This window comes from Pan paniscus, chromosome 3 (genome assembly GCF_029289425.2).
Source record: "Pan paniscus chromosome 3, NHGRI_mPanPan1-v2.0_pri, whole genome shotgun sequence".
Classification (NCBI taxonomy): domain Eukaryota; kingdom Metazoa; phylum Chordata; class Mammalia; order Primates; family Hominidae; genus Pan; species Pan paniscus.
In genome coordinates this window covers 120,046,719-120,059,019 of record NC_073252.2, presented here as the reverse complement: position 1 = coordinate 120,059,019, position 12,301 = coordinate 120,046,719, and the positions used below count along the sequence as shown (strand labels likewise).

Here is a 12,301-nt window from a genome sequence, read left to right as displayed (position 1 = left end):
TATGGTTTTTACTAGGCCAATAAATAGGCTACCGCTATAATTTTATTTACATAATCTATATCTCTATATACAACCTATTACATATAAATTATATATAATTGAATTATATATAACCTAGTTATATATATGAAAACATAGACTGTATGTATACATATAAACATATTTATATGTAAATGGATATATTTGTATGAAAGTTGTCTCTTGCAAATTTAAATATAAATTTAGCTCAGATATTTTAACCCTAGAGAGTATGTGTAGGTATTAATGTTTTGGGTCTGGATTTGATGGTTCCAATATTTTAAAATTTCAGTTACTGTAGTTTACTTAAATAACAAGTCTCCCAATAAGGTGATACAAATTTGTAACAAAGACTTACTGTGAAAACTGCATAAAGCACAAACTTACTGCTAGCTCTTCAGCCCACAAGTCAGTACAAAACAACAGATGAGCACTGTGATCATTGACTAGTCATATCACTTCAAAATGTGTCAGTGATAGTGATTAGTTGAAGCATACCTGTTGTTCACTTCATGCACAGAAAGCATAATATGTAGTTACTTGTGTTGCCTCCTTGTTTCTCTCTAATAAATCCCCATAACATTTTACAAAAATGAATAATCAAATGAGGGAATTGGACAACAAAGATGAAAATGCAGCAGAGAAACTAAAAATGAAGATATTGGTAGGGAAGATCAATTGAACGGTGTTATAGAAGAAACAGCTGACCATGAAAATGTTGATACTTCCACTGTTCGAGACACTCTTAATATCTAGCCAGAAAAACTCAGTGGAGGCAAAATTATTGACATAAAGAGGAAAGTGGCCACGACAGTAAGGATGAAGATATCCCAGAGGAAGTGATGCTGACAAAAAACTTCATAGTAAAGGGAATCAAAGATTATTTCATGACACTGAAAGTGCAAAGGATAAAATGCTGAAAACTGATCCATACATACAAAGGAGTTCGACATTTTACCAAGGCACACAAAAGCTCCTTGTTCTGTATTATATGTTATATCATAAGAAGGACAGGACCGTTCAAACTACTCTTTGATAAGTTTTTAAAAAGAAATAAAATAGTCTAATTATCAGTGTTTCTAACATTTTAAATTCCAGTGTACTAAATATTAGTTTTACTTTTTTTATTTCCCTATACATTTATAATAAATAGTAAGAACATTTTTAATGTTTTTACAAATAATGTTTTTACTGTCAACGTCACAAAAGTAATTTTTTTCACCAATTATTAAAATTGCCTTGTAGTTTCAGCTTGTACAGTCATTGTTGTGGTATAAGACTATTGTGAAAAGCAAGAACTTTTGTTAAATTATTTAAAATTTAAATAGAAATATTTCAAATGAAAAATATATTTTACTTAGCTATATATCAGACATAAGTATTTTAATTTACCACCTTGCAAAAACACAAAAAGGATGAAAGAAACAATGCTACAGAAACCTCTTGTCATAAATGCCATTTATCTCCATATTCTACTATTTCTGTCGATTTAAGTCCCACTCAAAATAAAATCCCAAGTTCCCAAAATATTACTCAAATCCTGTTAGTGGGTATATTATTTCCTATTAAACACTAAAGAAACTGAAGAACCATCCATGACAATATAAAATAACAGCAAAAGATGGTTCTTAACTTTTACCATGCTACATTTCTATTTGTTTCTGATGGCTAGACTCTCAATATGACTTCTGCCCTGTTTCTAATACAAAATACTACCTGACACAAGTCAACCCAGAACCCTTAAGATCATAAAAATTCCACTATTACAAGAGCCAAGTAAATAAATGGTGAGTGCATATATCAATATATATGACCCTCATCTATGTGCTAACGTGGTTCAAAAATATGCCTAAAAATAGGCCTCATAATCTGTTCATAAATGCAACTAGTTATTAATAAGAAAATGTGGCTACTACATTTACTAAAAGGTAATTATCTTCTGATTAACATATTAAAATTACTTTCTTGGCTGGGCACGATGGCTCACGCCTGTAATCCCAGCACTTTGGGATTACACTTTGAGGCCAAGGCAGGTGGATCACGAGGTCAGGAGTTCAAGACCATCCTGGCTAACAAGGTGAAACCCCGTCTCTACTAAAAATACAAAAACATTAGCCAGGCATGGTGGCAGGCGCTTGTGGTCCCAGCTACTCGGCAGGCTGAGGCAGGAGAATGGCATGAACCCGGGAGGTGGAGCTTGCAGTAAGCTGAGATCGCGCCACTGCACTCCAGCCTGGGCAACAGAGCGAGACTCCGTCTCAAAAAAAAAAAAAAAAAAAATTACTTCCTTATTTGGATTACACGAAAGTAACGTTAAAAAACAAACGTATTATAATTCTTGCACAAAATTATACACAAAAATGCAAAAGACACCTTCTTGCTCTTTTGCCTTTTCTCTCTTTGGCTGTGTCTGAATCCACAATATCTGCTCTGAGGCAGTCCAAAGTCCCTGAAAATGAAAGGTGTTCTCCAAAGTACATTCGGTAGCAGAATGGCATTGTATCCTGTGACTGGATCCCTGTATGACTCAGAAGAGGCTTGAAAACAACCTAAAAGACATAAACATTCATATTAGCTCAACTTATAGCTTATAATTTACTGTAGAAATTACATATAGAAAAATGCAGCTTTTATTTCTTACCCCACCTCAGTACATATTATTATTATCATAGCGTGAAGCAAAAATGGTCTCATATAATTGACTCTAACTTTACTTAAAATTTAATATTTTTAGTACCTATTATAGGCCACTCATCTTCAAATTAATAATAATAAATAAGGACACAGATTCCTTGACCCTACCTAAGTGTCTGAAAGTACAAGGAAAATAAAATTATGAATTAGTTAAATCATTCTACCTCTTGCTTTTAAAACAGGTATGAATTCCTATTGTGTTTCCATTTACAAAAAAAACACATATATTACATTCACAAAGTTGACTTTTCAACTTCCTGTGTTAATATAAAAACATTATAAACGTTATGAATATCTGACCTATTTTTAAATGGAAGCACTTGGTTGTAATAGTCATTTAACATTTATCTTCAGAGAACTTCCTTTACATTTTAAGTATCATACATGCTTATGGAGATACATTATTCTGGTTAAATCTCTAGTTAACTGAATTTCAGACACAGCACTAACCTGAACAGAAAGAACTACATGTGTTCAATGCTAGAGCACTAAAATCACTCTGACTACTCATCCTCTGCCACATGGTTCCTTTTCCCCCTTCTACATTCTAAATATAGGTGCTATCCAGTGCTTTTCTCAGCCTCCTCTTTCACTACACATTCTACCTTAGTGATCTTTTCCTGAAGCTTAAAAAAACCCTATCTAGGCCGGGCACGGTGGCTCATGCCTGTAATCCCAGCACTTTGGGAGGCCAAGGCAGGTGGATCACGAGGTCAGATCAAGACCATCCTGGCTAACACGGTGAAACCCTGTCTCTACTAAAAATACAAAAAATTAGCTGGGCATGGTGGCGGGTGCCTGTATTCCAGCTACTTGGGAGGCTGAGGCAGGAGAATGGCGTGAACCCGGGAGGTGGAGTTTGCAGTGAGCCAAGATTGCACTACTACACTCCAGCCTGGGCTATAGATCGAGACTCTGTCTCAAACAAACAAACAAACAAACAAACAAAACATATCTAAATGGACAAGTGCCATTTACACAATGAGAGCCAAGCCTGTATTTCCGATTGTCCTAGGTCACCTCATTATTTTGTGTGTGCTTGGGAAGACAGCTCTCTCTTTAATTGACTCTAAATTCCAATACTTCTCATTTTTCTACTGATTTTGCTCCATCTGCTAACCGTTCTTTCCTTTATTTTTGATCATTAGCTTCCTAATTTCTCAAGTACAGTTGGCCCTCCATATCCAAGGGTTCTGCATCCAAGGATTCAACCAACCACATTGAAAATATTAGGGAGTAAAAACCAATAAAATATAACAATGTAACAATTTAAAAATACAAATAAAAACCCAATACAGTGTAACAATTATTGACGTAGTATTTACATTGCATTAGGTATTATAAGTAATCTAGAAAAGATTTAAAGTATACAGAAGGATGTATGTATGTTGTATGCAAATATACGCCATTCTATATAAGGGACTTGGGCATACCACAGATTTTGGTATCCTGGGTGGCGGATCAGAGGGTGGGTAGGGGGTTGGTCCTGCAACCAATCCCTTGAATACTGAGGGACACCTGTATGTAAATATGCTCAAGACACCTTTATCCTGAAAAAATGATGCCTCCTCTCACCCACGTCCCACTCTCACACTTGCCTGCTGGCTGTTCAAACCAAAGAGTATGTTTTAAAGGATTTCACTCTTTATTCGCCATATTTAAGCAATTAAATAAGACTTTCACCATATCCTCATTTACCTTTTCAAAGCCATAAACATCTAAGCCTAGAGTCTCATTACCACTGGGTGAACTATTTCAATAATTCATCTTTTCAATACTAGTTTCTCTATTTCAATCAATTTAATACATTTGCTACTCATATAATATTTCTACATCTATAGTTTGTTACTTTATTCCTCTGCTCTAAAGTCATCAATGCTTCCCCACTGCTCGCTCAATAAAGTCTTAATGTAGCACTAAAAACCATAGGGTATAATTATCTATTCATGTTGCTTAGCCAATTTGTTACAAATAACAAAAAGGTTACTATATGAGACTCTTCTATTTAATGATTACATATAGATACTTAATTTGCATTTATAATTAAGCCATGTACTTTTTAAAGGCTCCTCCTGTTTTGCATGAAGGCTGTAGGCAGATAGGTAAGGTATATCCTCACTAGAATTCCAAGGTGCATACTTTTGGAGGTTCCAGTTGCTAAGCAATGCCTAAGGAGGTGTTATTATAATTAGGAAAAAGCAGGCTGGCTCACCTGTGCATCAGCAAGCTGAACAGCAGGAAACCCTTGGTTTGCTTCTTCTACACCTGCCACATCATCCTGACTGGTGCTATGCTGAGAATGTGTCCCATCCAAAGTATTTTGGTCACTAGACAAGACAGTGTTGAAATCTGAGGCTGAGGGTATTGTTGGAAGATTGGGTGCAACACCTAATGGAGTAAATTTTTAAGAATAAAATGTAAATTATTGGGGAATAGAAACACATAAAAGTGTACAGCAGGGTAAACTTTTGAAGCCTGTATAGTAGTACCATTTCAAGACTGATTAAATTGAAAAGAAAAAAAATAATGCATACTTTTAGGTTATTTTACAGACATGATTTATTAGTGAAAAATGAAATTAACTTTTCAGAACACATGTCATCCTTATCTATCCTTATACATACATACTGTTTTAGATTTAATTAAATATTTGTTAAGTAACTAAAGGTTTAGAATGATAGTTATTAGGTCTCAGAGGGATCTAGATAAATTAAAACTATCTTTTGTAATATCAAGTATATGATGTTGTAATTACACTTTGCATTTTTTCATTTACCACTTAAACCAGCCACATTAAAAGGAAGCTTTAAACTCTTTATATACAATCTCACATTTGACATATTTGCCTTTCAACAAGAACACTGAGTGACTGCTTACTACTCTCTCAATTACAATATTATCAAAGGCATTTAAAAATATAAATGGACCAATTTCAACCAAACAGTACTTGTTTGAGATTTTTAACCCATCCCCTGAAAAATAAGATTTTGGTATATGTTCCCCTTAGACAGTTAAGCAAAATAATGTGATAACTCAATACCTGTGGGAAGACTATTGTGTCCTGATTTTGTAACAGGAGATTCTTGTACCACACTTCCTCGATTACCCACAGCATTTGACATCCAATTATAGAAACTCACAGATGATGGCTCAGATAGCAAGGGATGTTCAGATAACATATCAGTGGCTACTGTATTTCCTGAAAATAAAATGTTTCTGAGTATAATATTATTTATATACTAAGGAGCAAAAAAATGTAATTTATATACCTATATTTGAAGAACCAAGTTAAAATGTATGTTTGCAGATGGTTTTAAATTCTCATTGCATAATGTTGGTATTTGGATATTAATGCATTAATAAATAGCTTATTTTTATTATAACGGGGGAAATTCTATGTTGCTGGTCTAGACAGTACCCCACACCAAATGCCTACATTGACATTCGTCAGAGCTGCAATTTAAAAATGCAGACTAAGGGCATGAAGACTCCGAAAAGTTACAAACAGAACAATGGATTCCTAAAATTTTTTCTCAAAGATAAGGTATGAGAGATTAGTTGTACTACCAAAGTATATATCTAACTAAACTTAAGTCCTGTTTCATCTCAATTCCCCCGTAAATATAAACATGTAATTATCAAATCTAGAGGATGTACCTGTTCTCGTTAGGGAGCTACTTTTCACAGCAGCACTGCTTCTCTGAGGAGTACCTTCCAGGAGGTTGTGCAGGCTTGGGAAGCTTCCAGTCAGGTAGCTGAGTAGGCTCTCCTTCCTTGGACTCTCCTTTACTGGCATCCCAGCACGTCCAACATGCACTGGAGAATCAGTGGCAGTGTCTCCACTGGTATAGCTCAGAGAATGATATGGGTGAATGCCCTACAGAAAGTGTAACTTAGGGTTATTTCTTATGTATATAGAAATGACAGCTGATAACTACAACCACTATTACTATTACTGTTGCTATAACTGCTAGCTACTTTGCACATTAATACCAAAACTGATCATGTATACTAGGATTGTGGTGAATCCTTTTTACATACGTCCTTAAATGTAGGTAAAAATGTTTTGCAACTCTATAGTACAAGACAAAGAGCCACTTTTATTATCAATATTATAATGAAGCACATCCACTTATTTTAACCATGGATCTTTAATTCCCTTCTTAATCTGATGAGGGAATCTGGTGACAAGACATAAAACCACATAGCACAGTATATCAAATAGATGGTGGAAATGAAGCACTATTCATACCTAAGGAGCAGTAAATAGTATATTGAAACTTCAGAAAGTTATACATAGCATGTTTGTGGAAGTGCCAGAGAACATTCATATGGGTAGCAAAGAAAAACAGTAGCCTGAAATATTGATATCACTGCTTATTTACTGAACCAGCAAACTGATACCTAGACACAATATCCCTTACACAAAATATTCCCTAGAAAAACTTACTACACACACACACACACACACACACACACAAAGGATCTGTAACATGACTGATCCCATCAAAAGTAAGTCTAGGTACTCAAAGAAACTAAAGAAAGAAAAGCTATCTATCTTCAGCAACCTTCCCTGCAGTTTTTTACGGGAGTCAGAATAGACATCTACTTGGAAGGAAACTAGAGGCTTTTTGCTAATAGCAAGAAATGTTGACGCAATGGATACCAGTGCTGTGAAGCCCTTAAATGTCTTAACCTCCTCTGAAAAGCAGAAAAGTTTATTCCCTTTTCAGTGCCCTCCCAGTCATCCTCACTTAGATGAGGAAAGGTGGAGGAAGGGTGTTGACACAGGAAGTAAAAGAACACTCACAACGTATTAAACACTTGATAAGCATGTTTCATGTATTAGCTTATTTAATCCTTAAGTTCTCCAAGGTAAGATATTCTGTCCTAAAGGATGAAGAAAAGTCCCTTACATACTTACTAAGGAAAAAGTCAGATTTTTAACCCATCTACCTAACTTCTACCTTCAAATTCTTAACACTAAATTATCCTTCCTAGTACTCTAATAATCAAGGTGTGTTAAGATTTAATTCTCTGGAGAGCTCTGAAATGCCAAAAAGCCTTTCCACAATTAATGAAAAAAATTAAAAATTACAGAATTTTTCGATTTCTATCTTCTGTCACATCTATGATTAGAATGGCCGATCAATTTAAAATACAGTACAAAAAAAGACTACATAGGCAAAAAAGATCTTGAAAAGCAAAGATCGGAAACTAAGCATTTGGAATTTCACATTTTTAGAGGACTTTAATAACCCATAGAAAAAGAATGTTCAAAACAATTCTGAAAATGAACAGCTTTAACAGGAAAACACCTAAATATGATTCAGAAGGTTGAAAAAACTGTCCATCAGGAAAAAAAGCTAAGACAGATTAAAGTGTCCCAAGCGTCTAACTATACTGTGGAAACAATAAGCTCAATAGTTCAGTCTTCTTTTTAAAGTATATCAAACTATCATTGAATGTTTTAACTAAAAGAGCCATACTTACACAGAATAAAAACTTTGAAAGCCCAAAAGACTATTCAATAGAAAGTAAGTCCTGTGTTCCAATATACTGGATCCCTTTCCCAGAGACTCTCTTAACTGTTTCTTATCTATCTTTACATAAATCAGTTAGGCCTATATAAGTATATACATATTTATCCGTTTTTAAACACACAAATAGATATCATCCTATACTTTATCAGTGTACTTTGGTGATCATTCCATATCCACTTACAGATCTACTTCATCTAAAAGATTTCATAGTATGCATCTATATCAGTGTACACTAGTTTATTAGTCCTCTAATGATTAGTCATTTGTGTTGTTTCCACTATTTTCCTTTTATAAATAGTGCTGCAAAGAACGTTCTTAGACTCATCATGTCTTCGAGCATCTATGACTTTCTCTAGAATGAATTCCTCAATATGGAAATACTAGATAAAAGAGCATCACCTTCTAAATTTTGACACATATTGCCACATTGTTATTCAAAGAGGTTGCACCAATTTGATTCCCATCAATGCCGTATGAGTATCTGTTTTCTTACATCTTCACCAACAATGTACACTATTCAAAAGTTTTAGTCTTTCAATCTGATAAGTGAGAATGGAAATCTCATTTTAATTTACATTTCTTTAATTATAAGAAAACATTTTTGTATGTGTATATGTATTTTTCTGTGAACTACCTGTTTATATCATTTAACCATTTTTTCTATTTGGTATTGGCTTTTTTCTTAGTGATAAGGACGAGATCTTTATATTTTAGAAAATTAGCCTTTTGTCATGTGTCTTACTGTTCTGTTTACAATACAGTCATGTGCCACATAATTACAGTGAACTACAGGCAACGTATACAACAGTGAACCCATAAGATTATAATATCATATTTTTACTGTATCTTTTCTATGTTGAAATACACAAACACTATTGCATTCCAATTGCCCACTGGTTTCAGGATAGTAATATGCTGTACAGGTTTGTAGCCTAAGAGCAACAGGCTATCTATCCCATATAGTCCAGGTGTGTAGTAGGCTGTACCATCATCTAGGTTTGTGTAAGTACAGGCTATGATGTTTACACAATGACAAATTGCCTAATGATCCATTTCTCAGAATGCATCATCCCTGTCATTAAGTGATGCATGACTGTATATTACTTTTTTCTGTGTAGAAATTTTTATTTAATATTGTCAAAATTATCATTTTACAGATTCTGGGTATCAATGTGAGTCTATACACAGACTTTCAAAGAAAGTTAAAAAAATTTTTTTTTTTTTTTGAGATGGCGTCTCGCTCTGTCGCCCAGGCTGGAGTGCAGTGGCAGGATCTAGGCTCACTGCAACCTCCACCTCCCAGGTTCAAGCAGTTCTCTGCCTCAGCCTCCCGAGTAGCTGGGATTACAGGCGCCTGCCACCACACCCGGCTAATTTTTGTATTTTTAGTAGAAATGGGGTTTCACCATCTTGGCCAGGCTGGTCTTGAACTCCTGACCTTGTGATCCACCCGCCTTGGCCTCCCAAAGTGCTGGAATTATAGGCGTGAACCACCACACCTGGCCAGAAAGTTAAAATTTTAACTTTTTCAGTGCTCACAAAAGTAAACTAGCACAAAATAAAGAACCACCACCACCAACAACTAGCAAAAAATAAAGAACCACCACCAACAAATGATTCATTAAGGGTCAGATATTGCTCTAGGCATTTTTCATGAATTAACTCAATTATTTCTCACAACCCTCTTCAGAAGTTTACTATTATAATCTCCCTCTTACACCAAGGAAACTGACGTACAGTTAAAACCTGTTCAGTCAGAGAGCAACTAAGTGGCGGGGCAGGTTTCAAACCAAGGCAGTCTGGCTTCCAAGGTGGTACTCTAACCACTTTGCTATATGTCTCTTATCAAGCATCCATTAAATTCATAAAACCAAAAAAATTAAAATCATAAAACAGTCTAACCCAAACCACCTATTGATCACACACTGCCTAAAAGGCTTCTCATTAAAACTGATAATTATAAGATTATCAACATTTTCAATTTGGGATTTTATGGAATACAGTATTCAATAAACTGGAGACAGCTCTAAGGCTTGGTAGTTATAGTGGTCCTTAATCAACAGCAGTTACTGATGATACAATTTTCAAGAAATATTTACACTGAAATTACAAATCAAGTTAATTTCAACACGAAAATGCTATCTGAATATTTAGGGTGGACACCTAACATTTAAATTTGAGATAAAATTTTAGGTTTTCTCTGTAAGTCTGAATAACTCTAACCAAAAAGAGCAATAATATACCTTTATTTTTAATGCAGAGTCACTATGGGTATGAGTTTTAGAAAGTTTCCTCATTATCTCAGCTCCAGTTACAGGTCCAGAGCTACCAGGTGGAGGCCGGTTAGCTGTTCCTTCTAATAGCATTGTGTGTTCACTGACTGTGGCTGAAACAGTTCAAAAGAATAAGTGAGCAACAGATTATCACACATTTTCATGAAACATCAGCCCCTATGTTTCTAGTTATATAATGACACTCAACTTTCATATTCCTTGACAAATATTTATTATTTTCTCCCCCACCCCAATCCTCTCACTCAGTTTCAAGAAAGGAACAAACAGCTTTTATTAGACTTTCACATATTCCATGCAAATGATACTCGGATCAAAAGTCAATTCAACTAAGCGCAAGAAAGCACAGACGGCTCATAGATTAACAGAGGGATTTGCAGATAATTGGAAGGGATATTCAGTGTACTGGTTTTCAAACTTTTGTGTAGATTTGAAATTTTCTAAAATAAGTAATAAAATCTACCCTATTCCTCATAACTCATTTAATTGTTAAATATCAAGTTATTTTTAAAACTAAGCTTGGTAAAGTTTTATATATCAATGTTCTAAAATCTCTAAGACTACTCTTTCAATATTTTTTTCAAAACATCATAACATGCATTTTCAATAAATATGATAGGTCATGATAATAAAAATTAATCTTTGGCAAAGCTTAAGGTATGCAAGTACATTTCATAAATGTATATCCACTATCTTTATTCTGACACAGCCATTTTGTTGACAAAATTGTAGGCTGAGCGCAGGCCCCAAAGTTTACATAAATTCAGGATCAAGCAGGCATCAGGTAAAAAGACAAAGGCCCCTTTAAAATACTGTGGCATAGGGAAGATGATAGACAAATACAAGTTTTAAATAGAGGTTTATGTGTTTCATTCAAAACGTTCTACTTATATTAAGATATCTTTGTCCTGGATAGATCAAGAGAAGTCTACTGTATTTCACAAAACTGAACTTATAAAATCAGGTCAGTATGAAGATTCCTAATCATTATCACTTACTTGGCCAATAAAAATCATACGTGTATACTTAAGCCATGACCATTTTCCAATTTGGGACATGAATTATTAAAATTATCACAAGTACCATATTAACAAGTATGTAATATGTAAAATTGCTTATATTAGTAATTTATTTGTAACTGTGAGGAAAAACAAAGGGTCTTGACATTTTTAAAGAGGTATATTAACTTACTGATAAAAGATGCATAATATCTAAGCAAAAAACATACAGTAATTGTGTTGAGTAAGAAAACACCCTAGTTTTGTGAGGTGTAAGAAAGTACTCAATAGAGGCTTACAAAACTACCTGCATCGAACTCAAATTCTGCTCCATCAGCACTGGTATCACTTTGAAGACCACCCCCATTGTCCAATCCAAGTCCATCTTCGTGTTCATGGTCCATAGCTATTTGAGGTTTCAGAGGCTGAGCTGGTCTATGTAAGCTAACTCCTTTAAAGGCTGGTGTCACCACAATAAACTTCATCCACTGCCTTGCCAGTGCAACTAAACCTTTCTTCAAAGTTACCAAAGCAGGAAGTCCATCGCTCTGTAACAATAATCATGTGGTTAGAAGTAATCTAATGTAATAATATCAGTTACCATTTAAGTGCTTTGCATGTATTTATTCAAATCTCATAATACCCATTTAGAGATAAAGAAATTAAAACTTAGATGTTAAGTAATTTGTTCAAAGTTACCCAAGAGAGTCAGGATTTCAATTATATGTAGACTACAGAATCTAATCTCTAGGCACAA

General features: G+C 34.6%; 1 protein-coding gene across 8 annotated transcripts in view; it reads right to left on the bottom strand.

The window, feature by feature from the left end:
• Window positions 1–12,301, bottom strand: part of BLTP1 (bridge-like lipid transfer protein family member 1) — a 212,504-nt gene that overhangs the window by 95,716 nt on the left and 104,487 nt on the right. For all 8 annotated transcript variants that reach the window (XM_008969477.4, XM_024928495.4, XM_003816409.5 and 5 more), the window contains exons 41-46: window positions 11,852–12,092; window positions 10,499–10,641; window positions 6,370–6,589; window positions 5,753–5,911; window positions 4,925–5,100; window positions 2,392–2,567 (exon numbers count right to left, since the gene is read on the bottom strand). In XM_008969477.4, coding sequence (XP_008967725.3) covers window positions 2,392–2,567; window positions 4,925–5,100; window positions 5,753–5,911; window positions 6,370–6,589; window positions 10,499–10,641; window positions 11,852–12,092 — 1,115 coding nt within the window. The remainder of the gene's footprint in view (window positions 1–2,391; window positions 2,568–4,924; window positions 5,101–5,752; window positions 5,912–6,369; window positions 6,590–10,498; window positions 10,642–11,851; window positions 12,093–12,301) is intronic.